This window comes from Tachypleus tridentatus, chromosome 7 (assembly GCF_004210375.1).
Source record: "Tachypleus tridentatus isolate NWPU-2018 chromosome 7, ASM421037v1, whole genome shotgun sequence".
In the NCBI taxonomy this organism is placed as follows: domain Eukaryota; kingdom Metazoa; phylum Arthropoda; class Merostomata; order Xiphosura; family Limulidae; genus Tachypleus; species Tachypleus tridentatus.
In genome coordinates, this window is record NC_134831.1 from 145,724,567 (window position 1) to 145,750,473 (window position 25,907).

General features: G+C 33.0%; 1 protein-coding gene and 1 long non-coding RNA gene across 9 annotated transcripts in view; one reads left to right on the forward strand and one right to left on the reverse strand.

Annotated features, from left to right (window-relative positions):
* LOC143256834 (uncharacterized) overlaps positions 1–9,526 on the reverse strand; it is a 36,170-nt gene extending 26,644 nt beyond the window's left edge. For 2 of the 3 annotated variants that reach the window (XR_013031567.1, XR_013031568.1), the window contains exon 1: positions 9,375–9,518. This is a non-coding gene — a long non-coding RNA (uncharacterized LOC143256834). Of the gene's footprint in view, positions 1–9,374 lie in introns of all 3 variants that reach the window. The other variant, XR_013031569.1, reaches the window with a different exon arrangement.
* The window catches only part of LOC143256832 (septin-7-like), a 74,778-nt gene that overhangs the window by 8,611 nt on the left and 40,260 nt on the right, over positions 1–25,907 (forward strand). For 2 of the 6 annotated variants that reach the window (XM_076514569.1, XM_076514570.1), the window contains exon 1: positions 9,606–9,805. The exons of 2 other annotated variants lie outside the window; for them this stretch is intronic. In XM_076514569.1, the coding sequence (XP_076370684.1) occupies positions 9,767–9,805 (39 nt within the window). In that variant the 5' untranslated portion in view covers positions 9,606–9,766. Of the gene's footprint in view, positions 1–9,603; positions 9,806–25,907 lie in introns of those variants that run through there. 2 more of the 6 variants (XM_076514568.1, XM_076514572.1) reach the window with 2 other exon arrangements.

Consider the following 25,907-nt stretch of genomic DNA (forward strand, 5'->3'; position numbering starts at 1 on the left):
TGTAGTAACAGATATATTTTATTATCTGTTTGTACCATTATTAGTTTATCTTCACCATGGCTAAGAAACCTTTACACACAATAACTGCATTAAAAAAAGTCTATAGTTCTTTTGTAATTTTTTAAATCTGTAGTAGTTAACAATTTATTCTGTATAGTTACTGTGTAATACAGTTTTTAAGTCAGTCATGAAAGCTAATGGATTTCAATATTTGAAAACAAAAAGAGATGTTTTTTAACCTTGTTTAATTAACTTAACTATACTTTCCTTGCAAAGGAGTTAACCATCTGGAATTCTGGACTTGATTTTTTATTTTTAATGATTTGGAATTTTAGGATTGATGAAAAAATTATGTGCAGTGACAAACAGTTGTATCAAAATGTGTTGATATATAAAATATATAGAAACAACACTAAATAGTAGATCAGCAGCAATGGTATCTGTTGTAGTTTGTGTGCAAGCATTTTAAACACGTAATTATTTGCCAGGAAAAATGTTTAGAGGGGACAGAGGAGTTTGTGAATATTTATTTATCTGTGTAATAGATGAATGGCTGGTGCAAATGGTGTAAACAACTCTGCAACACTATTAGTGACAACACTTAATTAAAAATTATTAATTAGTATAACTTGTCAATCAGTAGTAAGGAGCACAAATGTAAAGCTAAGTATAAGATGCTTTAATATACCAGTAACTGATAGTACGTGTTTTAAATTGTGAACAAAATGTTAGTTGAAAAGGCGCCTTTTTCCTTTAGTATGAAGTAAACGTAATCAACAAATGTATTTTCTGTTTGTTTTTTTCACATAAAACTAAGCGTATCTAAATTTATTCCGATAATAGTAGTAAAAACGAAATGTAGTGTGCTATACACTAACAATTATGCCAGCTTGAACCGGCTTTATTTCTGAGATTCAATATGCTGTGGTGTTGTCTAAACTTTAATACTTCTATCAAATTCAACATAATAGGTTGTTCATCAGCAGTAATGGTTATAAGTACTTGTACTTTGTCGTTTGGCTCGTATGACTCAGCAGTACGACGAGGTGAGTTTCCTTTGTGATAGAAGCTTTAATCTAGTTGACTCAATAAAACCGGTACTGCCTTGCTATATCTCGATTTAAAAAAACTTGATACGTTAGTGATTGCTTGGCAGTTACTCGTGTAACTTTTAATACGTTCATTTTCTTCTAAGTGTTATATCTTAAGTTCCATTGTGAACACATTAAGATGTGCATAAAGTATATTTTTTCATTCAGAGAGAGAGAGCCGGGTGATGTTGAATCTTCCACATACGGTCTACACCCATAAAGAACTTGACATAGTGTATATCAAATTATATTCACTCACTTAATGCATCAAATTTATTTTGCTTCTAATTTACGCTCTCTCTCAGTATGTTGAAGCAAACAACTCATATCGACCGACTTAGTACATATTTAAAGTAACTAAACGTTCAATACAGAGTGGATGGCGGCAGAATTCGTGAGTACGCGCGGATTCTGAAACCAGTAATGTAGTTTACAAGTATTCTAAACAATGCAACACAAAAAATACAATCTGGCATCTAAGTTCAGATGTTGTTAACGCTTTTAGAAAAGCACGAACCCAACTCTAATATTAAAAAAACAACAAACAAATAGCATTACTTAAACACCATGCGTAACGCGATACAACGATCAAAGAAAAACAACAGCTGCTCAGAACTTGACACTTTCAAATGATCTTAAAGACTTCTGGAAACATTTTACATGCGATTCTAACAGTGACTTGTATAGCACAAACAACCCCACTCACTCACCCATAGCGACAATTTAAAACATTATAAACACTGTCTTCTTTGATGAAGTAACACCAGTCGAACAAACAAACGCCACATTATTTACAGTCTGTTTTCCAGTAACAACTGCAGCAAATATTATCATAACCAGTTAAACTGGAACAACTAAAATCTGAAACGTAAAGATTCTAATAGAAGTTATACATTAACCAGGTATTTTATACCCTGGAGCCAAGAAAATTGACGAAATATTAAAGATGTGTTTGATTGATTGATTATATATTTTATAGAATACAAACCAAACATCATTGGATTGAATAATAAAACTGTAAATTAAGCCCATAAGGTCCTAAGGAATAATAATAACGGACGCAACAAATAGCAAAAGGCTAAAAAAGGCCCTCAGAGGCTGTGTGAATATCTCTTTCAAATTATCTCTAATATCAGGGTACAACCATGCTCTTGTAAGTAGGCAAATGCTACAGTGACCTTTAAAGAGTGAAAACCAGCGGATAAATCTGATTATTATAGATTCATTAATTTTACTGTTTATGAAAACTTGTTGAAAGAAAAATGTCACAAACTGCAATCACACTATAGAAATAGGTTAAAGATTAACTGAAATTCCAAACATCAAACAATAAAAAACAGGAAATCACCTGGTTAGGCACAGAAAAAGTGATAGGTAGTTTTAATAAAAAATATTGCGAAGAGGCTTTCTTTCCAAAGACGAAGCGTAAATAAAACTTTGATATAACACTAATGATAAAACTTTCATCGAATAAGTTATAAAATATGCTTGTCACACGTGGTTTATGTGCCAACAAATTAAGCATTATAAAGTTACCAACTCCAGCAAAGAGTTCTTAAATGACACCTCCTTTTGTTGCCAAGTAGTCTTCATTGTCATTAATTCTTTTATCTCGTGTGTGAACTTTACCGTATTAAACCAAATAAAGATAACGTTAATTGTAAGTTTAACATTTGCTATGTTTCTAAAACTACATAATTCTAGGTTGTACCGTGTTCGATGTTTCTTAATTCACTTTGTTTGATTCTTATATGAACTGCAATATATATCAAACATAATTGATTTTTTGTTTGGAGTATAATTATCTTAACTGTATTTTCGGAGAAAAGGGGTAAGGTAATGAACATGGTCTGGTAACGGTTAAGTGGGTTAAAGTTGATTATGTATAGACTATATTAGCTTAGTCCAGCGAGTTTACGAGAGTGTCTGAGGCTACTGCACTTGCAGAAATATTCTTTTTGATAGTTCTTTTGCATCGAACGAAAAACAAAGTTCTTGATTGATAATTTTATAATTGCAGTAAATAGGTTATTTGTACTTGAGATGAGTTTTAAATAATCTGATTTCAATGAAGGAAGGTGCGTAAGGGCGGATGTTATTTAAAATTTTATTAAATCATTAAATGGGGTCTTCAGGAAGATTCTCTAAGCTCTTTGGGGAGCCTTAAGCTGAAGTGTTCTGGAACCTCTGGCTCAGTAAATAAAATTCATCAGTTACATGCTATTGAGGGAAGAAGAGGTCTTTGTTACACCTGAGCCTCCAAGGTCACGCATCACCTTGACCTGAAGCACGGTTCAGAAGACAGTCTTCTTATCGAGAGCCATGTTATCACATATCTTGGTCTTGTTGAGTAATAGTAATAACGGTGATAATAATAAAGTATGTGACATAGTCCACCCAAATGTTAGCAGTGTAGTCTTTACTTTGTAGTATACGGTTTCGTGCCACTCACATTTACTGGATCCCATCAGCATTAAAATAAAATCTAATTGTTTGTGTATGAAACCGCAATCAACGTGCCAGACTACGTAGCTACGGTTCACGTTCCGTTACCGAATAATGTGTGTGTGTGTGTATATATATATATATATATATATATATATATATATAAATCATATCTGGATGGAACAGAAGCAGACTAAGAGGTTGGCGGTGACTATCTGCTTGTCTTTTTGTCTATCATTTTAAATTTAGGTATAGTCAGTGCAGATCCATCCTGTAACTTTGCGCCAAATTGTACAAAAACAAACAACGGTTTTGTTATTTACTGCCTGGCCATCTAGTTATAACTTGAGTCACAAAAAACTTTAAATACAAATGTCATATATTCCAATTAATTTTACTAATTATTGCTAGTGTTCCCAATATGCTTTATGTAGAAAATGTTACATTTCACCTAATGGTCTTTTTTTTTTTTTTGTCAGTTTTTTACATTGAGTGTTCTAACGGTAATATTGGATGGTAGTTGACGTGTACCGCTTACATAATTTGCTGCCCCTAGCGTCACAGTAATGTCTGCAGACTTTCAACGCCGTGATCCGGGTTTCGATATCCCTGATGGACAAAGCACAGTGTGTGTTGTCCTGAACTTAATTACAAACGTACACAATTCGTTAATGATATCTGTACTAAGTTGCTGACTCAAGTTGTTATTATTTGAGTTAGAGTGGAGTAATTAACGTCAAACCAATCTTGGTTTCGAAACTAATATTTAATTAATAGGTTAATGTGCATCTTTGAAAATGTCGCGATTTTTAATATTTTTGTGCCAAAATCAACATTTTGAACTGAAGCTATAGATACGAGAATCCACCCACTAATGCTTCATTTAATAAAAGGAAGCTAAAATTCTATTCTAGCTGAAACAGTAAGTGGTAACTCATATGGTAAAATAAAGTAATCTGAAACTACTCAACTTAAATAATTTTCTTCTGTTAAATTTAATTTTCAGTAATTAATTAGCTCTAGTAATGATCAAAACTTGTTGGCAAATGTGTACAGTAGATGCAGTGTAGTTGAACTTCTAATAAAATTTATGGGAACGAATAAAGAATGCAGCATTAAAATACAGTGGTCCAAATAGTATTGTCTTATGACATATACCATTGATTGTTTTTTGTGCGTCTTCTGAAACGTATTGTTCGATTTACATTTGTTATTCCTGATTTCTTGGTACTTGCATCACTGTATCCTAAAACTTCATCTTGAGAAGTTTAGGTCAGAAAAACGGGTTTTGGCATAACATTTATAATATAAACTCATGGAAGTTATTTCGTTTAAAACACGTTTTATCCAGCGTTTATTTAAAACAAAATTCTAAAAATAAGTTTACAACACGCACACACACACCAAATGTATCTCAGCAGCATGCCTCAACTATAACATGCATATGAATTCCATGGATGCATTGAAGCATAAGGTTTATAAACGTCTTTAGTTGCCACAGACAACACAAGTCAAAATACCACAGAAAAAGGAAGCTCGCAGACCTTCAAACCATATTGGTTATAGAATGCAGCATTCAAACTGTGTGTATCTGAGACATTCGAAGCATCTACTTGTGTCAAATTCTACACTGGGTAATATGCTGTGATTTCTTGGAGGCGTTGTTCTGAATTTGGTTGGACGAGGGTTTGTGAGCTACATGGTGTCTAAAATGTGACAATGCGCTATTTTTTTTTTTAATTTACAGGCAGTACATTTATCACTGGTACCATCATGGTTCACTTCATAGCATTATACAAATTATTCGATTTATTCTGGACGTATTCTGACCCACAAATACTTTCTGCTTCCTCGTATTCAGTTATATTAAGTTTTGGAATGTGTATTTGAATTGAGGTTAATTGTTTGTACAAATCCTTAATGTTGGTTTCCAGCGTCTGTTAGTTTCGAGCGAGAGCAAAGTTTATAGCCTGAGGTTGCTTGCGGAAATGAGATAAAATGAAAGAAAATCCAGATACATGGTGAGCTCCGACGATAGCAAGTATATTTAATAAAGTTCAATATTTTATGTCCATTACTTCCCAAATAAATGGTATTCTGCAATGAAGAAAATGATAAATCATAATAGGTTTCTTAGACCTTACTGGTTGCAGGAATTGTTAAGCGAATTTATTCAATAATAATTGTATCTGCGAGGAAAGAGGGTGACATCTAAAACAAGTGCACCGTGGCGAAAGTTCACTGTGCCTAGGGCTATTTTCCACGTGTTGTGAACGCTAAATAATTCGGCTAATAGTAATCTTTGAACAAGAGATATACTTTTTAAGTTCTTGTGTTTATATATGGATAATTCAGGAACATACGGATATACGTTTAAAATGTATCTATTCAGAAATTACTAAAATACACTTTAGCATGCAATCGCTTGTAAAGTCTGGAGTTTTAAATGCGATTTAAAATTTTTTCGTTTATGAATGTACTATTTCATAAAAATGCACGAAGGACATTGTCCGAAACATTATATCTACAACAGTATGTATTATAATATGTATAATATAAGTTAATACCTTTTTATCTTTGGTAAACCAACCACATACTTCTTTCAAACAGGAAGTAGGCCAGTTTGTTTTAATTCAAGTTAACTAAAAGTTTGGATGAATAAAATCTTTCTGACACACTTGTTTGAATTAAGAAATACCACAGTATTTGCACGATATTATTATTAGTAATTAGATTGATTAACGAGAAAATATTTAACAAGTTTTGAGTATCAATGTATTAAAAGTATTCGTGCAAATTAAAATAAAATTCAAACTTTTGTTATTCAAGATTCAAACACTAAGAAAAATATATAACTGTGGTGTGTGCAACAACCATTTCTTTATCACACAACACAACTTTAAAGTTTTCACAACAAAAACACGACTTTCATTGGGAATGTATGTGAGAGTTTGATAATATATTTATTCTTGAAATGTTTGAATGTGGTACAGAGAAACTGGAGTTCTTAAGAAAAGTATTATTTTTAAAATAAAAGATAACACTTAATAGTTACTAAAATAAATTGTTTGTATTTCATCAAAATGAGTTGCTTATGACTAAAGAACACATTCAGAACACTTTTTCCGTGCATTAATTTTCAGAAAAAAAAATCTGCAGTAAAATGTTTACTTTTTCTACATTTTGTCAATGAGGTATGGGATACAACGATCAGTAATTACCAGCAAAAATAGGACGGCGTGTGTGGTAGAGCTTAGACCTAACTGAACACAAATGTTAAGTTATAGTGTTAACTTATCCCTTCATCGAATACTAGTCGCATTCCGCAAAACATTTGTGGCAGTTTCTGTGTCCTTCACTTGAATTTTCCGTATTTTATCATTTACACGCACGGCATTTAAGCTATGCTTTTTTGCATGCATTGTGTTAAGTCAACACGTCCTGATCTATTTAGATAAATTTTAGGCAATAAAACAAACTCAGGTAGACATAACTTTAAAACTACACGTAAACAGTGAAGTATAGTAATGGTATTAGTAATAGTCTACAGAGTATGAAACAGTCATGAGCAGTAAATGCATGACACGGTTTTACGAGTTTAAGCAAAAAATCACACTAAAGAAAAACGTTAATAAAAGATATTTATAACTATGTACGAAACGAATTGAAACTAAGTTATTACAAAATAAATGTAAAGCTGTTATGAAGGCAAATGTGGCTGATAATGCTATAACGTCTGAAAACGTTTTTACAAAGAAATATGCATGTGGGTTTGAACGAACTGCGCATATGTATTTTAGACAAATAAGTCGAGAAAGGCCAGAGCAATTATATTTAATATTCATTTTTAGGAGAAAACACGCGGATAAAGTTAGTTGTGTGAAATACTTTCCAAATCAAAATTGAAATCGAAACCAGTCACGTAATGTGACGATGACACTGTGCCATCCTGTAACATACTCACTCGTTCCATTAAAAAGTTTGAATAAGCAAACAATAGCCGCGGCACTTAAGTCTTTTAGGCATTATTAGAGTAAATTAATGAGACTTTTTTTTTTTTTTTATTAGCTATATTTTTGTGCGGCAATAATACTGAGCGTTGGGTGCACGTATACCCGATTCGATATTATTACCAGCCTACCCTGAGATTGAAATTCTTTCAGGCAGGATCAGAATAAATGAATCTGAGACCTTAGACATGGTCAAATACATCAATCAAAAGGGTTTGACCTCCTATATCCAAAACTGTAATTAAATCAAACATTGATGAAAATATGACGGAGTTATGGTATAAAAGTTAAAAAAGAGGGAATCCTCAATAGCCGCGACTGTAACTAGGTCTCAAATCTGCCAAGAGATGGATCAATGAGGTAAAAGTTTGTATTTTGAAAGAAAAAACAACAGTAACTCAAACTCACAGCCATTCTATGAACCGCGGTAAAATACAGGTAGGATGGCCCTAAATGGAATAGCTAATATAATGTCCAGACTCCTAGGACATTGGCCTTTCTAACGATAAGAAATTTGTAGCGTTTACGATAAAAGTTCCGGGCAGTCAAACCCATTTGTATTATTTATATAGATAGACCACACTTAATAAAGGCTTAACTAATGTTAGCGCTAAGACAAGTATACTCGCATATTTCGATGTCTACGATTATAATTTTCTTGTAATATTTTAGACATCCTGTAATTAAAGTACTGTTGCAATAAATATACTAACTTGACTGCAAAGGTTTTGCTGGTCTCTGCTAGTGAGTATAATATCCCATAATTCTGTTTTTAGGCATTAGTTGTTTATTAGCAAAAGAACCTTGTTTGGGATGTAAAACTTTGAACTTGTTTGGTTTTGGTTTACAGTCATTGGTCAGTAGAATGGCGTTTTATAGCATAGTTACGTCACTCGTATCATGAAGAAAAACAAGACCGTTAGCGCTTAATGTTGTTTTCAAATCGTTAAACCCTAAACATTTGTTTTGTTGGCACCTTATAACTAAAACGAATAACTATATTTTTATTTTTAACTACAGTTTTTTATGGGGTTTAGCAGGATTTTAAGTAGCATAAAAATATAGTACATTTTGTTTGTACATTATGGTTTGTCGTAACGAAATGATGGTTGAAAGTGTGTGTAGCTAAAAAATCTAATTAAATTATTTCAGATAAGCAGTACTAACTAATAGAAGAAATATACATGGAAAGTTAAAGAATTAATTATGTATTCGGATCAATGAAGTGTTGTTAAAAACTGCGAGTGATTCAAAAACGAATGAATCAATGTACTATACACGAGCGACATACAAACATTAGAATATCGAAAAACATACGATTTGGTGCTCAGCTTATGTTACTTGGACCGAGTTTTGCAACTTCTATTAGTCTTATTCAAAAATGCGCAAATTAGAAATATTATGAAACCAATAGGTTTAATATTAGTTATAAAAATGATTAAAATACAAATCTTCCCCCTCTCACTCTGTATTATATGTAGTAACGAAGTTTGTTAGGGATTTAAAATTAGAGGCATGCAAAATATAGTATTTAACTATTTTATTCCTTTTGGTCGTTAATATGTGGCAAGAGAGAAATAAGCACTGTTTTCAAACTGCTCTGATATTAAATCCGTAACGTGCTAGTTAATAGGTATTAGGTACAATGTCGCAAAAATGTAACGTTGTGTTTTTTATTAGTAGAATGTAGGTTTCAAAACTTGGCCGGCCTTCACTAGTTAAAATCGTAGTAGTAAAGTTATTTGGTTAAATAACAAAGTGCAAGATACAATGCGTTACGTTTAAACGATTACAAAAGTATTACGTCAATATACAAATTGGTACTGACCTGTATTTTGAAGCATAGCTACAGTTTTACAAGGGAATTTTACCGTTTTCGCCATTCGTCCCGAAGCAGCAAAGATTAATTAATGGTATGTGTTCAGGACACATACCGTTGTAAAAGGAAATGTCGTTTTAAGCGTGTTGTGATTGGTTTCTAGCGAGTCACTTCACATGACTTTACACTTCAGGGGTGTGGCTAAGGAGTTGGGTAGATTTACGAAATATGTTATAGTATCAGACGTTTGTTTAGATGTTTGGACAGTCGTTGTTGTCTCGTTCGCTGATACGTTTATCGTGAGAAACGTTGCGATAGTGAATCTTGTAACGTTGCAATTTAAAATTATTTTGTACATATTTACCTGTTGTGTAACTAAAGTGTTCTTTTCTTTTTTCCACATGTCTTCTCCTGATGTGGATATTGTTTTTCATCAAACAGTAAGTAACATTTTTGTCTCATATCTTAAGTATTCGGATACACAAGTTAAATAATTGTGATCATAAGATTTATACTGTTCGTTTTTTTCTTGAGCACTAATTAGTTGAAGGAAAGTTTAAGTTTTTACTGGTGTAGTTAGATGCCCATATTGAATTACGTTATATGAGACACTGAAGATGCTTTGTGTTTTTTGCGAATATACGTTTCTTTAGGCACGTATATATCTAAAAATGTGTAATAATGCAAAATTAATATTTTGTAAGTTCTTTTATACCACAGTTTAATTATCACTTTCAGGTGATGTCAAAATTAAGTACATATACTAAAATAATGTTTATTGACGAGAACATGTTAGGTTAAGCTCAACTGGATTATTTTTTGTTAGTCTACTGTTTGATATGAAACTAGTGTAATTTAACGTAATGAAATTATTCATAATATTTCTTTTAAGAAATTTGACGTAAACATTATTAAATTTGAAATACAACGAAAAATCTTAACATATCTGCAAATTCTTACCAGAAAACGCTATTTTTTGTTAAAACTCATAAGCTGTTGCTTTGTTTGTTGCGATGATAACTTTCCAATGTTTTAAAAATGTTTTAATTATATAGCTGTTTTTAATCGTATTCTAATTGTACATGACAGCGAAGAAAATAATCATTTTATTAATTTAATGTCTGAACAAGTACAGGAGATATTGTCTAGGTCAGATACGAATGGCATATAATTATTTCAGATTAAATTTATCGGAAATTTGTGTTTATAAATTTAAAAAAGTTCTACAAGTTAATGGAATAAGATCATAAGTGTGTGTACGAAGCTCCTATATAAAATATTATCGGCAAACAATCTGTTAAAAGCAGAGAAAACGTTTTTTGTTTTTATTGTCACATGTAACTACCCCTCCCCTCCATTAACTCTTGAAAAAAGAAGACGTGTTTCGAAAGCTGTGATAATTGGGGTTTTTATTTCGTGATTCATTCAATTTCTTATCATGATCTTTATTCCTCAGAACCATGAATAATTAACAAGCTGTGGGTTTGCCACCTGTTACTATTTTACGAAATCATTCTCATTCAGTTATAACATATCGTTCTGCTCCAGGTAAGAACGCAGTTTGTGTTGGGTATTGGATATAATAGTGCGTATTTGATTTGTTTCTGCGCATCATTTTCACTCATAAGATTTGTAGGATGGATTTCTTATAAACCTTAAGAGTTAGGACTTGACGAAAGTGCTGAAAATTATCTAGCACCTACAGAAGTTTTTCTTATTTCAGAGATGTTCAGATGGCAACCTTACTAGATGTATTTTAATATTATTTATCCAATAAAATAAGAATTAATCCAATTTTTGTTAAAGATAGGTATGCGATTGATTGTTTATGAGAAAATATATATTGATTTGTTTCAACTCATCGCATGTGGGTTGGCCTGGCATGGCCAGGTGGTTAAGGCACTCTACTCATAATCCGAGGGTCGTGAGTTCGAATCCCCGTCACACCAAACATACTCACTCTTTCAGCCGCGAGAGCGTTATAAAGTTACGGTCGCTCCCACTATTCGTTGGTAAAAAGAGTAGCCTAACAGTTGGCGGTGGATGGTGATGACTAGTTGCCTTCCCTCTAGTCTTACGCTGCTAAATTAGGGACGGCTAGCGCAGACAGCCCTCGAGTAGCTTTGCGCAAAATTTAAAATTATTTTTAAGACAAAGCACGTATGTGTGTTGTTTCAGCCAGCTTATCGTTATATAAAACTAATAAGAAGGAATAACCGTCAGTGATTGTGTTGTTCAACGAAGGCATTGCTTTATAATCAGAGTCCTGATTAACCTTTAAACAGCAGGAATGTTGTAGGTAACAGTATCAATTGATGATGGCCGTTGTTTATGGGTTAACACAGTGGTTGGCGGGACTTCAAAAGCTTTGGAGGCCTCTCCGACCTTGAAAACATATGAAATATTCTTACATTTACGGCGGTGAAACCCAAAAGCACTTTAGATCCTTAGTAGGCTTGATCCAGATCTGATTACATCAAATAACATCTTTAGTTTCTATATTCTGCTGATTATATTTTCGTAACGTTTAGTATCGTACATGAATAAATGCAACATTTACGTTTAATGTGACAAGGTGTTAGTTTTATATATGGTAAATAAAGGGTATTATTAATTTTAACATGAGAACAGGTGCCCCTTGATTAAAAAAAAATGAAATAATACCGAGCAAGTCGTCTTGCATATTGAGTTTTAAAACAGGATATGATATACAAAATGAATCTTGTGTTTTGCCTTCTAGAACTAATTTAGTATTTAAGTAGGAAATTCCTTTTCAGAAACTTAATGTTCATGTATTTATCATTAAACTTAACAGCTTGCATCTCAAGAAAATACACAAAGGATTTCCTAATTAGTTAATAACGTTAGATATATTTATGTGCAGACTTAAAAAATACAGTGGTCTTAAACTTGCTTATAAAAAAAAAAAAAAACTTCAAGGAGAGTCCTGTCGCCACTTCAGACAGTGTAAGTAGGTATGTGATACTCCTGGTGTATGTATATGGGTATGCGTCAGCGTTGTCGATTTCCTGTCGCCACTGCGAGGTGACTTTCTGAATTCATAACGAGATTTGTATGCTTTCTTATATGTAATCTATGTGTAAAACAATAAGCGTTTTTAGATGGATTGGATTTGTTCTAAGAGGTGATTTATGGAAAATAAATTATTTATCACGTGAAAATATTTGTATAAGACGTAGTGTTTGTTTGTATTTTCCAACATCCACTGTTTAAATTGATCCTGAAGTACATTAACATCAAAACCTAAAAACTAGAGTTTAATTAAATAGCTTGTTTTATATTAGATCACGATTAAAAGTGAGCTGTATGTATTTATTTAAAGAAAGCTGTAGCAGTATTTGTAGTGAGCTGTATGTATGTATTTAAAGAAAGCTGTAGCAGTATTTGAAGCGAGCTGTATGTGTACACTAAGAAAGCTGTAACTATATTTGTAGTGAGCTGCATGTATGTATTTAAAGAAAGCTGTAGCAGTATTTGAAGCGAGCTGTATGTGTACACTAAGAAAGCTGTAACTATATTTGTAGGGACCTGCATGTATGTATTTAAAGAAAGCTGTAGCAGTATTTGAAGCGAGCTGTATGTGTACACTAAGAAAGCTGTAACTATATTTGTAGGGAGCTGCATGTATGCATTTAAAGAAAGCTAGTTACACGAATTCTGTTTCGGATATTTTCTTACCAGTGTTTTTTTTTTTTTTTTAATCTGCCGGTTTAATTATTGAATACAGTATGACGAAAATTTTAGCCGATGGACTTTTGTAGGGAATTACATTTCATTTTGGGAAAAACGACTATTGAAAAAACATTTGACAAATCTTTCCGATTTAAAAAAAAAAAAAAGTTTGAGTCAACAACGATTTTATTAGTCACATTATTCCCCATATGTCACTTTATTAGATAAAGATCATCTCTCAAGTTACTGTATATTATTTTCTTATTGCGGCTGGGTAAGGTTGTTATAGTTTATCCGCAAGAACTGCTAGTTTTTTGTTTTTTTAACTTCCGCTCGACGCGACCAACAGATAATACTGTTTTTAATTTGTCTGTCATTAATACTCGTACAATATTATCCTCAGTCTGTGTGAGCGACTTGGCGAAGTTATAATTTTAAGATATGATACATGTCTTGGAGATTATAAAATATTGAGCCAAGACTTTATTTGGAAAGACATAAATATTGATATTCAACAGAGATTGAGTAGACGTCGTGTATAACATAAATATGAATGTCTTCTAAGTGTCAATTGATGCAAATATAATAGTTCGATTACTGTTTGTCCATTGTAATTCTGGTGAGGAGATGCAAGGCAGTCGTGAGAGTGTGTGTGCGTGCCATGAGACCTTATAAGTATAGTGAGTGCACGTATAATAAGCCTAAATTAAAGACGTGTTGTGGAAGCCAAGTGCATAAAATTTATCATGAAATTTAAAATATTGATTCCATTTTAAATTTAATCGTTTCTCAGTTATTTTTTGTTATATCATCAATGTTTTAAATAAAAACCAACCTCTTAAAATAAATCAATGGTGATTCTAAATTAAGAAATCAACAAATATTTTTCCAGTTTTGTTGTCTTTACACGCATTGTATTCTTTAGGTACGTAGACTAGCAACAATATTAAGCTATACTTTTGTTGTTGAGCGACATAATATAAAAGCTATTGTTACTTAATGTTACCAAACTTCAGTAGCTTTTCTATACATTAGAAGTTGTTAATGTAACTGATTTGTACCAATTATGCCATGAATACGCCACGAATTCATGAATTATCTTAATTTTGATTGGCTCACCAATGTTTGACTGCCTCGTCTGTAGTTTTCTGCCTCTGTTGGTCAAGCTTGATTTCGCAAAATTTAATTATATCAATTATTAGTCGTATTTTTCACAGCCAGAAGCTTTATAATAAATTTTCTCCACACGGCTATGTTACTTGAAAATAGTTAAGGGGAGGTATTCATAAATTATGCTAGTCATATACATCTGTTTAATATTTTAGGAAAGAGGGGTTAAACTGAGGTATACCAGTGAGTGACTCATCGTTTAAATTTTCTTGGGAAGGTACTGATAAATGAATAATTAGAGTTATAAATAATTTTATTACAAATCACTGGTGATGTTAAGCTGTTCTTCTTTTGACACACCACCAACCTTCTTATCAGTTGATAATATCCAACTTTGGAAACGTATTGGCTTCAGTTTTCCAATCAAATAGTTTTGTTAAACCATTCCGCAACTTTTAAAAGTACTACTATAAAGGTTATTGGGAAAATCTGATTATTTGGTAGGAAAAATAACTATATAAACAGTTTGGATATCATACAACAGTAAATAGACGCTACAGCTATAATTGTTTACAAAAGCCTGGAACAGACGCGTCACTACGGAATATCGGTATACATTAGTAATGACGGGACAGTTACCACCCCTACCCAATAGTATACCCTAACTTTACAATTCATGTAAAACTGATTGTAATGTTCTATTTCTCGAGTCTGCCGTAACGTGCGTCTGACAATGTATTGATTATTACTGTTCTAATATTAAACTTTATTTATACTGCTAACTATACAACTATACTAACACACGATATATATTACTATTATATTGTATACATGTTCCGTAGATAAATCCATCAAAAATGTGTAAGTTATTGACGGTTTTCATTCTTCGGTGTAACACCACCAGTGGCTAAAATGTTTTCTTGTTAACAGAAAACTTTACGCACATTGGTTTTCTCAGTTGCTCGTTTTCTTTTGCTCTGTAGCTATGTATATACATAAAGAACTATTGATGTTTCTTAAACTAACTTTTAACAATTTGTCAATTTTTGAATATATTCACTCCTCCACTGTCATTGCGACGAAACTCGTTTTTTTTACTGCAATAACTGTGAGGTTTTTCCTTTTAATTGAGGAAAACTCAATGAACATTCTGTAATTGTAAATGTACAAAGTAAATTTTTTCTATTTTGAAACTAGTCATTAACAAAATTTTACTATACTCTGGGGAACAAGTAAATCTTATTCGTATGCAACCTGAAAAAGTGTACATTCTGTGGGTAAAAAACAACAAAACGGTACTATGAGTTGGCAACTGATACTTTATTTTCATCGTATTGTATGTAATGGTTGTTTTGAATAACCAATTTGTGTACGGATGCTAATATCATCAGTAAATACAAAATATCCTACAGACTTTTCGACTAAATATGAAAAGGGTACATGGATATAATTCTACCTCTGCGTAGTTAAAGCACCTACAGTGTTACTTCACTATATATAACTGTTTCCCCTATTAGGTGTTAAAGATAAACTTCAGATTGCAAAATTATGCGTTAACTTCAAAACTTAATGCATGCTTTAAACAAATTTCTGCAAGATTACTTTCAAACAAGGACGTTCCGCTCGAGACGTACGCTCGCAAAAGCCAGCCATGCGGCGATGAATATGAGAGAATGCTAAATCCAGTGCTCCCAGGGTTAAAATGAGACATTTTTTGGATGATGGTAGTATGGATTTCATGTCCATAACACGCCATATGTAGTCAAGATGCAAAGAAAAATTTAGTTTTTATTACCCAAGACATTTGACTGAATGTCTGCACAGTATATTTTCTCTATACACAATCTACGGTTTGTAGAATCGTGTAGAATAAATTATCACCCAAACATACCAACATTTTAATCATTCAGGGCTGCCTATTTACTGGTTTTCTCTCGGTGTTTTGCTTAATAACTTGAATTACTCGTAACTATATTTTGGGCAAATGATGTACACTAGGAGCTAGTACATCATTTGTGGGCTGTGTAACTATACCTGGCTAAAGTTTTCGTGGTTTTATTGCAAGTAAGTACTTTTTTTTTGTACAAGATAGTTTATATAATTAGTTTTTTGTTAGTATTACTACTATAAAAATATTCGTTTCCGATAAAAGTACCTAATTATACAACACTGATTTACACAAGTATAATTCAGCTCGGAATTTCATTTCTCGTCTTTTTCAAACTACTGAAAACCGGTACGATTGTTAAAAATTGAGTAAAATATTTCACCAAAAGTCTGTTCTGAACAAACAAAACAATAAAGGAGACTATCACTGGTGAACCTCTTCCTTCAATATACATGTGTGTGCGTGCGTGCGTGTAGAGGGTTTCATTTATTCATATAATGTTTTTCTTGCGTGTAAACTTCAGAAGTTTTTCACATTCTAACAGCACAAATACATTTAAAGCACTGGTGGGCGAAATAGGAAATCACAAAGAAGTATCTATCCTTTCATCTATAAAACTCCGATTGTTTCTTTTCATTCTTCTAAAGTTTCAGTTTTTTGTGTTTATATTTTTTCTGTTTTTTTAAAGTTGACCAGATGCACAAAAAATATACAGGAAATGAGAAATGTCTGTTTTTTGAGGGGAGAGAGAGAGATAAGTTGTATTATGTTTTATTGCCCCATGCCGAAACAGACGTTTCTTTAGATTGATATGTACTTTGTTTTTGACAAAACAACATTAATGAAGTTGATTTTTGTTTGTTTTGTTTCGTTATGAAAATAATCTCTGTATACTACACATTCAAAAACATAATGAATTGAAGATCTGGCGTCTAAAATACGTAAGTACTGAATTCTGTTGTGAACGGTTTTAGATTATCGCCCGTTAACTTCGTGAATTTTGATATGACTATATCTGTATATTAAAAATGTGTATAACTAGTATAACCTGATATGTGAATAAAAGAACCGTGTTTTGAAAGAATCATCTGATAAAGTTGAAATGCGTGTAATTCCGTGCTGGATTAAATGAAATATAATATTAAGTACGTACTTAAATCAATTGTTTATACAGCTCTGGTTAATGTAAGGATTAAGTAGTTAAACAGAAGTCACGTGACATGAGATAACTGATGATTTATGATTTAATCTTTTCAGTTCAAAATTAGCGAGAAAAGAACCATGTCCTTTTACTTGTGAATGTCTTATAATACTGCCTTTTTTGTTCTTGGTCGTAGTTCACTACGTATAATGAGTCCTGTAGATCATTTTCTATGGGGTCTGTGATTTCTCCTGTCTTCATATCATGTTTTTCGTTTATGTTCTGATACGTCAAAATGATATTTCATTTAATTTGTGAAAAATAAATGTTTTTACCATAGAACTAACAGTTAAGCGAACAGTCCGGTACATGCTACTGTCTCCTGTAGAAAATGTACACGTGAATTCTCACTTCGTTCTTTGACACCCATACATGTGTGTATACATACATACTTAGTGGATACCAGGTTACTTTGAAAGTGACAGGAGCCATATGAGTAGAAACATGAACACATGGAGCAGCTGCTTTGTTTCGGTGAGTGACTGATGATGTGGGCAGCTGAATGGCAGATGGCACGTGCTAAAGTGCAGCATACCGGTATTGCGAAACCAAAGTATAGCGACGGGGTGAATCTTTTGTATTGATTGTTCCATACAAGGACGATACTTTGCACATAATGTATGCATATTGTAATTCAACCAGTTTATGTGGAAGCTTGAATGGTATATGAATAGCAATTTTTATATTATTTCGCGAGATTATGTTTAATGAGAATGCTTCTTTTATCTTTCACGACTGTTTTATTACGCCCAGAAATTATATTTTGCACAATAGGGGTTTGCAATTAAGAGTATGTGTGTGTGTGTGTGTGTGTGTGTGTGTGTATATACCTGAGATTGGTATACAGCACTTGATAACCATACATTTTTGTGGTAAATTGAATTGTTGGGGGCACTGTTTGTTGTTTATTTTATAACCTAAGAAAATTAGAGCTATCTTTCTCTGTAGATTATATGTTAAGAACAAGCAATTAAATTATTAAATCTACATAATTTTGAAATCCAAATCTAAGGCAAACTTGTGCTTCCGGCTTGCATGAATGGTGACGGGAATGAGTCAGCATCGAGTGTGGTTTGCAAAGTAATCTATCACTTCCGGTTGGGTAATGTTTGATTTGCTTCATAATGAGTTACATAGAAATTATTTTCTTTTAAGTCACGGAAAAGTTTAATCGTCCAATTGAATGTTTTTATGCTACAAATAAGAATCACGGTTATTACAATAATTTATTGCTAAATTTTAAACACACAACAAAAATAAACAACATTGCTTCGATAGGTGACAATGTCATCGTGACCAGAATTAAGTTTCATTCAAGTATTGAGTCCATCAGCCTTAAGCCAATAATAGAGCAAGTCGTCGAATCCACTGAACAAACATTTTTAAGGACAGTTTTTGTTTATTTGTTTGTTTTTATGTTTAAGACTGGTTCTGATGGTAAATGGGTGAATTTTCCGTAGTGTACTGTAATAATTCAGCTAGGTTGGAAGAAGAAATGAGGGGAAGTAGAAACTGCTTTAAGAGCCTTAACCTGTTAACAAAGAGCTATGACACTTTGAGAAACTGTAACACGTGGTATCCGCCACATCTTAGCAGTATAATCTCTTGTCTTTACTCACAGTATTACCGCTTGTGTTCAGCTTTGGTCTTTAATGCACTCGTTAAACGTTGATCTGTTGAAGTATTTTAATATCGTGGCACTTGAACAAACTTTGCATAGAAAAAGAAGGGGGAAAATCTACTCATTTATCATACAATATTTTGTGTGTTTGTATCTTATGTTAACGAATTAATACATATACTTCATTCTACGTATTCCTGGAAATATTTATCATTTTAGAGAGTGCATCAGAACAATCTATATTTACAACTACAGATCATGAAAGAACATGACAGGACTGCGTTATAAACTGTCCTTATTTTTGTTTCTTATTTATTTTCAAGGAAAACATTTCTCGTGTGTAATTATTTAATTTTATATGAAAAGATGTTTTGAGAATTGTGATATGACCTTGGTATTACTAAATTCATGCTTATGGTGGGCAGAGTGCAGGTAGCCCATTATGTAACATTGCGCTTAACAACAAACAACAAAATTACATTATTTGTTGTTGAGTATTTACAATATTCTCTTAACAGTAAATATTGTTTTTGTGATTTTATATATAAACAGAAATAGTATTCTTATAATAGATATGCTAAGTATTATTTCATAAATAATTGTACTGCAGTTTTTTTGTTCATTATATACGCAGTTGTTTTTATAAATGTGTAGTTTGAACGAATGCTTAAAATAAGAGATTTAGCTGCTGTAACGTTAATTCTCTGCACAATCATGTTAGAGTTTTTGTTTTTTCTTTTGTTTGGTATTGAATTCTCCTTTGTGGAATTTGTAATAAAGATAGATATTTAAACTTAAAATTAAACCATTTGTAAATAAATTAATGTTTAATAGTTTTGCCATTTTACATTTTAATGTGAATGGGACAAGTTTATGGACCTAAAATGCTAATATTTGGAGTTCTGTTTCCCATGGTGGACGCAGCAGATAACCTATTTGGTTTTACACTAAAATAAAACCTTATATATATTGCTGTATTTCTGATCACTATAAGCATCTTTTAAATAAATTTGAATAGAAAGAGTATAACATGTAATAGCAACTTAAATGTATCATAATTTACTTGGTTGTTTTAGTGCAGTAAGTTCATTGTTAATTTGATCGTAACATCTACTTGAACACAGCAAGTTGAGTGTAGCATACTGAAACAATTTTCGATTATGCAAATCAGTTACTCATGTGCTAACTACAGTTGATATAAAGTGGCTGTGGAGCACTTTCAGGACTACATTTGGACATTGTTTACGTTTCGTAGATGTGTGATGCCACCAAAACATTGATCAGCTTTGAGAAGGATATGTAACAACCCTTATAATATTCATACGCTTATTAGATAAAAAAGTGTGTTCGGATTAGGAATGTATATTTTTTCAATACAGATACATCCATTGTGTTTAATGGCATTGGAAAACAAAATAATGTGAACTAACTTGGGTACCACGTCACACCAGGACCATCCAGAAATATTTTAAATCAAGCAGAGACTTATGGTAGGTGAGTATTCACGAAAGCAAAAGTCGGTGACAAAAAGCCATCAAGCAACATAATTAAGAGGGATCTCCGCCTGGAAACTAGGCCAACAGGGTAGGAGTTAATTAATATAAGGCTTCCAGTTATACCTTCCCAATATCCATCGTATACCTAAAAAAGCCTAAGAATGAGACAACTGTTCATATTATTCCATACAAGGACATAATGGTCAAGTCGCCGGATGCAAAATATATGGATATGTGTGTGCAATCGAACTGTTGAAACGGGTGCTGGGAAGTTGTCATCTTTGTACATTAAGTGAATTTTGGAGAATTATCAGGGAGAAGGGAGGGGTGTGCTTTGAACAAGATAGCTTTACGACGCAGCTTTTTGCAAGGATAGATGCATTGAAGGAGTATTGCCAAAACGCATGACAGGATGTGGTGACAGGGACAGTAATGACGTGTTGAGACTCCAGAATCGTTTTAATATAATCCATTTCATCTCTGGTGTGTGTGTTTGTAAAAAACAAACAAACACTTGAGCTGTGTTATTTAACTGTATGTCGGTAAAGTATGGAAGGTGTGGTAATATTGTTGAAAACTGATTAAAATTTTATATTTTTGTATAATAGTATTATTTTCAACCTTAACGTCTATGTTTCAATAGTTTTTTAAGCTTAACGAACATTTTAATTATTTTTCGAAATCGACAGCTTACGTCAGGGGACAAGTTTTACTCGACAGCCCTAATTTTAATAACCTGTTGGCCCCATTTCTCGTGTTTCTTTCTTTCTCTTCATTTTTCCTAAGTAACCACCGCCTTACAACTGACTGCATAGATGTTGAGACGTTGTGACTCTGAACAGTCACATCTGGTTGATGTGATTAATATTAGTATCAGCAGAAATCCCGCCTAAGGAGAGGCTATTAGTGCTAGTAATTACTAATGGTAGTTTTCATACCGTGTTGAACAGATTTAGGAAAATGAACATTTTAAAAGTGTGTGGATTGCGCTGTTATAAACCAATGTTTTTATATATTAAAAGTGGTACTTTTTATTGAAAAAACAAGTTTTTATGAACTCGATTTTTTCTTTATATATTTACAAATTACACTAGTAACGGTATAATCAAACCTTCACATGCAATCCTAGTGAGAGTTGTGTTCTTGTGAGGAGAGTACTTCTGTTTAAAATTGTTGTGATAAAAAAGTAATTGTTCACAACCACAATTGTTTTTATTGTCTGAGTACTGGTTCCCTGCTGGTACAGCGGTAAGTCTACGGAGTTACAACGCTAAGATTAGGGGTTCGATTTCCCTCGGTGGACTCAGCAGATAGCCCGATGTGGCTTTGCTATAAGAAAACACTTGTCAGAATACTGAATACCTAAAGTATAAAAAATGTTATTGATTTTTATTTGTGGTATCATTCAGTAGAGGGCGCGACATTGTTTATTATTTTGGTCGCATGTATATACATGTTTGTTATAATCTAAAAAGAACCCGAAACAAAATAAGATACAAAATAATAAACAAAAAACGTAGTACTAATTAAAAAGATCTCAAGGTTCAAGATATAATGTGGGATATAAAATGTACTCTAGGTTTTGGAGGTGACTGCGGAAGTCGAACCCACATTGTTCAAACTTTATAAAGTTACGTGTAATAGTCTTAACTATTAACATACTGTGTAACTATAACTAAGCCTAGCAAGCTGATTATAGTAATTATATTGCCGGAAATGTTATAAAATGTAATAGCGAAAGGTGTCTCGCATGTCCTGCTCTGATCCTTTTCATACTGTTACACTAACAGGCGGTGTATCCTCACCGCAATGTCGGTCCTACAATACAGTCACCTCCCAAACCTATAGTACATTTCATATCCCACATTATAGCTTGTACTCTGGGATCTTTTTAATTAGTGCAGTATTTTTTGTTTTATTTTTAAATTTATTTTTGTTTGTATTGAGGTTATAACAAACTAATATAAAGGTTTGGATTTGTTGTATTTTAACACAGTCCTTCCTTTTGATTTTGTTTACTTTATTAATTTTATGTAACATATATATATACAAACTAAGCTCCTTATAGTGAAATTATTTGTAATAACAAATAAAACATACAAATTGAAGACCTCAAAATCCAAGATACGTATTACAATCCCCCTCTTTTAATTATTAAAAATGACACGGCAAACACAAATAAATTCGAATAAAATTGAAAAACTGTAACAATACTAATATATTTATCTTCTTGATATTTTAATAATTAAATTTTAAATTGCCAAGTTGTTGGCATACCGTTCACTATCGTTGTCATCTTGGTCATTTTGAGTAATTATATTTTTATGCGTATTACAACAAAGTATAAGGTATTGATGGAAAACAATTGGATAAAATCGCATATTCTGTGTGAAATACACAAATTTTATCAGTAGTTAGTGGAAATAATTGTATTAATAGTTAAAGTTTTGTTTCCTTTGTGTGTGACGCATGTATTATTAGATAACCTGTGACCTGTTGAGGTCATGGGCTCACAATCACTTTTATGTAAAACATAGTTTGGAAATTTTTATTGCAAAACCATTAGACATCATCGGTAATGCGAGGATTAGGAAATTTCATAAGTTAACATTTTTAACGACTTTCACCATAGCTTTCTTTTTGATAAGATAAACTTAAAACTAGCCTCATGTTATGGATTGTTCATTAAATCTGCACTAATTTTGTTAGTGGAATTATTTATATGCAATGAATTTGAATAGCGGTGCCTGATGTTTACCAAATTTATAAATTGTTTTATTTCATCCGTCTTGTCGACTAACAATCCACAGTCACTCTTTGGAGAGTTTTTTATATCACAATTTAGAAACTATCAGAGATGCGGTTTGTGGAATTGCCTTTTAAGCAAGAAAATTATATTTTTATTAAAATGCAAATTGCTTTACTTATGTCAAAACTTTAATTTTGTACTTTACAGTGAGACTAAGTAAAATGATTTTGATTATGCAAACCAACAAATCACTTGAGAACCACAGCCAATATAAAATCATGATGGAATAACATTACTTGGCGTTTCCAAGGTAGTGTGATGCTACCAAAAATTGATTGCTCATGAGAAGGGTATATAATAAATTCTTTCCGTCGCAAAGTATTCATACTCTCAGAACATATAAAGATATGTTCAGATCGGAGATATACAAGTTTCCAAATGGGGATATCCTTTATACTTAGCGGCACTGGAAAACAAAGGAATATAGACCAATGTGGGACGCCGGTACACTCTAAGAAAAAAAAAACAAGAAGTCTATCGCGGTGTGGTAAGCAAAGTGTGACGTCTTCAAATGGATGAGAATCCTTAAAGTTCAGTGATAAAAATCGTCCATGTACCACACGGTACACAATATAATAAGGTTCCACACGTGTACACATTCTGCTTACATGGCAGATATCCGTTCAACCTTGCATACCTCCAGCAGTTAAAGGATGAAACCGGTAATGGTGTTGTTTGTTCTGTGTGAAGTCATACTTGTTAAAACAACGATAGATTTCTGTGCGATCGTATATTATTTAAACGAACGATGGGAAGCCATCGTTTTCATACACTAGGTAGATTGTGTTAAATATTCAAGAATCAATGGTGTACTTTTGTACGACAGCGAAACGATGAAGCCTTTTGTCACGGAAACTTCATTACAGAGATACTCACCCTTCAGAGAGAGTATGACCGAACGAAGTGGAGAGACCTCAGAATAATTTTAACGTAATATAAGTAAACTCTCTGTATATACATAAATGATTTAAGATTTTCTCTGTCTTTAATTCAAATTTTTTCACCCAAGTTCTGATTTGTATCGTCTTTTACTTGAGAGCTAATATGTTCATTCATTTGGCACTCAATTTCTCTTAAGATTTTGATGTCAGGATAAAGGTTCTGAATAACCTTTACAATGTACACCACAGTCAAATGTGATATATGAATGGAGGACCACTTACAAGGCAGGCTGAGTGTGGCCTGTGATTACCGTTTTGGGTTGTGAATCGAAGTGACTAGAACTGCAGACGTTACACCTCCAAACTCTTGCACTTTCAGATTTGGGCGTGTTTAAAAAGAATGAGAAATAATAACATTATTCGGTTCAAATAGAACAAATTCTTGTGATGACGATTATTTTGGCTAGATGTTTTCTTGGCTACTAGTTAAAACATTTATTGATGCCTGTACGTGAACTTCAGGGTTCTCTGACATGGTTGCATACTCCACGTGCACATAAGGTACCATTCAGTTAGAAAATTCCAATTTTTTCCTACTTTCCTCAATATATTGAGAACATTAAATCTGTTCACGAATAACATTTATTTTAAAACTTCTGCTTGTTTTTGCCGAGATTTTTGTAATGTAGTAGGATCATGATGGTTGGGGAGGGAGGGCAAAATACAGCCTGTGGCTAACTTTAAACAGGTGTTTTGTATCTTTTTAATCTTATCTAGCCGCATGACGCTCACAATATTAATCGGCATTGCATAATCCAAAATGGAGCAGATAAGACTGGTAATTCGTAAGGAGTTCATCTTCTGTAGCTCATTTTCTTCCAAGGTGATGGCAATGTCTGCAAAGGCAAAAGTTTATGCTCTGAAGTATGTTGTTGAATATTTAGGACATAATTGTGACTTTGGTAGGAACGGTACGAATATTTAGGACATAGTTGTGACTTTGGTAGGAAACGGTACTTGCTTCTTTCCACCGTATATTCACCGTCCTTGCTGAGAGACGATTGCATCTTGCTTTCTATTTTAGCTTTCATAGAGGCGGGCCCAGCATGGCCAGAGGGTTAGGGCGCTCGACTTGTAATATGATGGTCGTAGGTTAGAATCCCCGTCACACCAAACATGCTTGCCCTTTCAGCTGTGGGGGCGTTATAGTGTGACGGACAATCCCTCTATTCATTGATAAGAGAGTAGCCCAAGAGTTGTTGGAGGGTTGTGATGACAAGCTGTCTTCCCTTTATTCTTACACTGTTATATTAGGAGGCGACTAGCGCAGATAGCCATGGTGAAGCTTTGCGCGAAGTTTAAAACAAACAAAACAATTCGTAGAGCCCCTGGTATGCACGAGAATGGGATCACAAAATGCTATTATAAAAAGACATTTCGTTAAAATAACTGCCAAGGCGAGCTATATCCGTGATGTTGAGTGATGATCCTTAAGGCAATATTAGTAGAGATGTCTTAATGCTTGCTTCCGTACTTTGATACATTCCCTGTTATTTAATGCAACCCGCTACCTATCCCAAACATATTGCACTGCCGAATATTCTGAACATTTAGTCAGCAAGAACTGGATTCCATTGTAGATTTTCTGTTCCCGATCTAAAGCTACTATCAATGTGTTTTGACCAGTTTTAAGGCTATCATTTGTGTAAACTGCAAATGCAGCAGTATTGATTCAGGCTTTTTTCTCCACTGGGATAAAAACTTAATGATGGCTGAATTTGATAGGCAAGCATTCTTATTAGATATTTATCTGGGGTTTTGCCAGTGACAATAGGGCAACCCG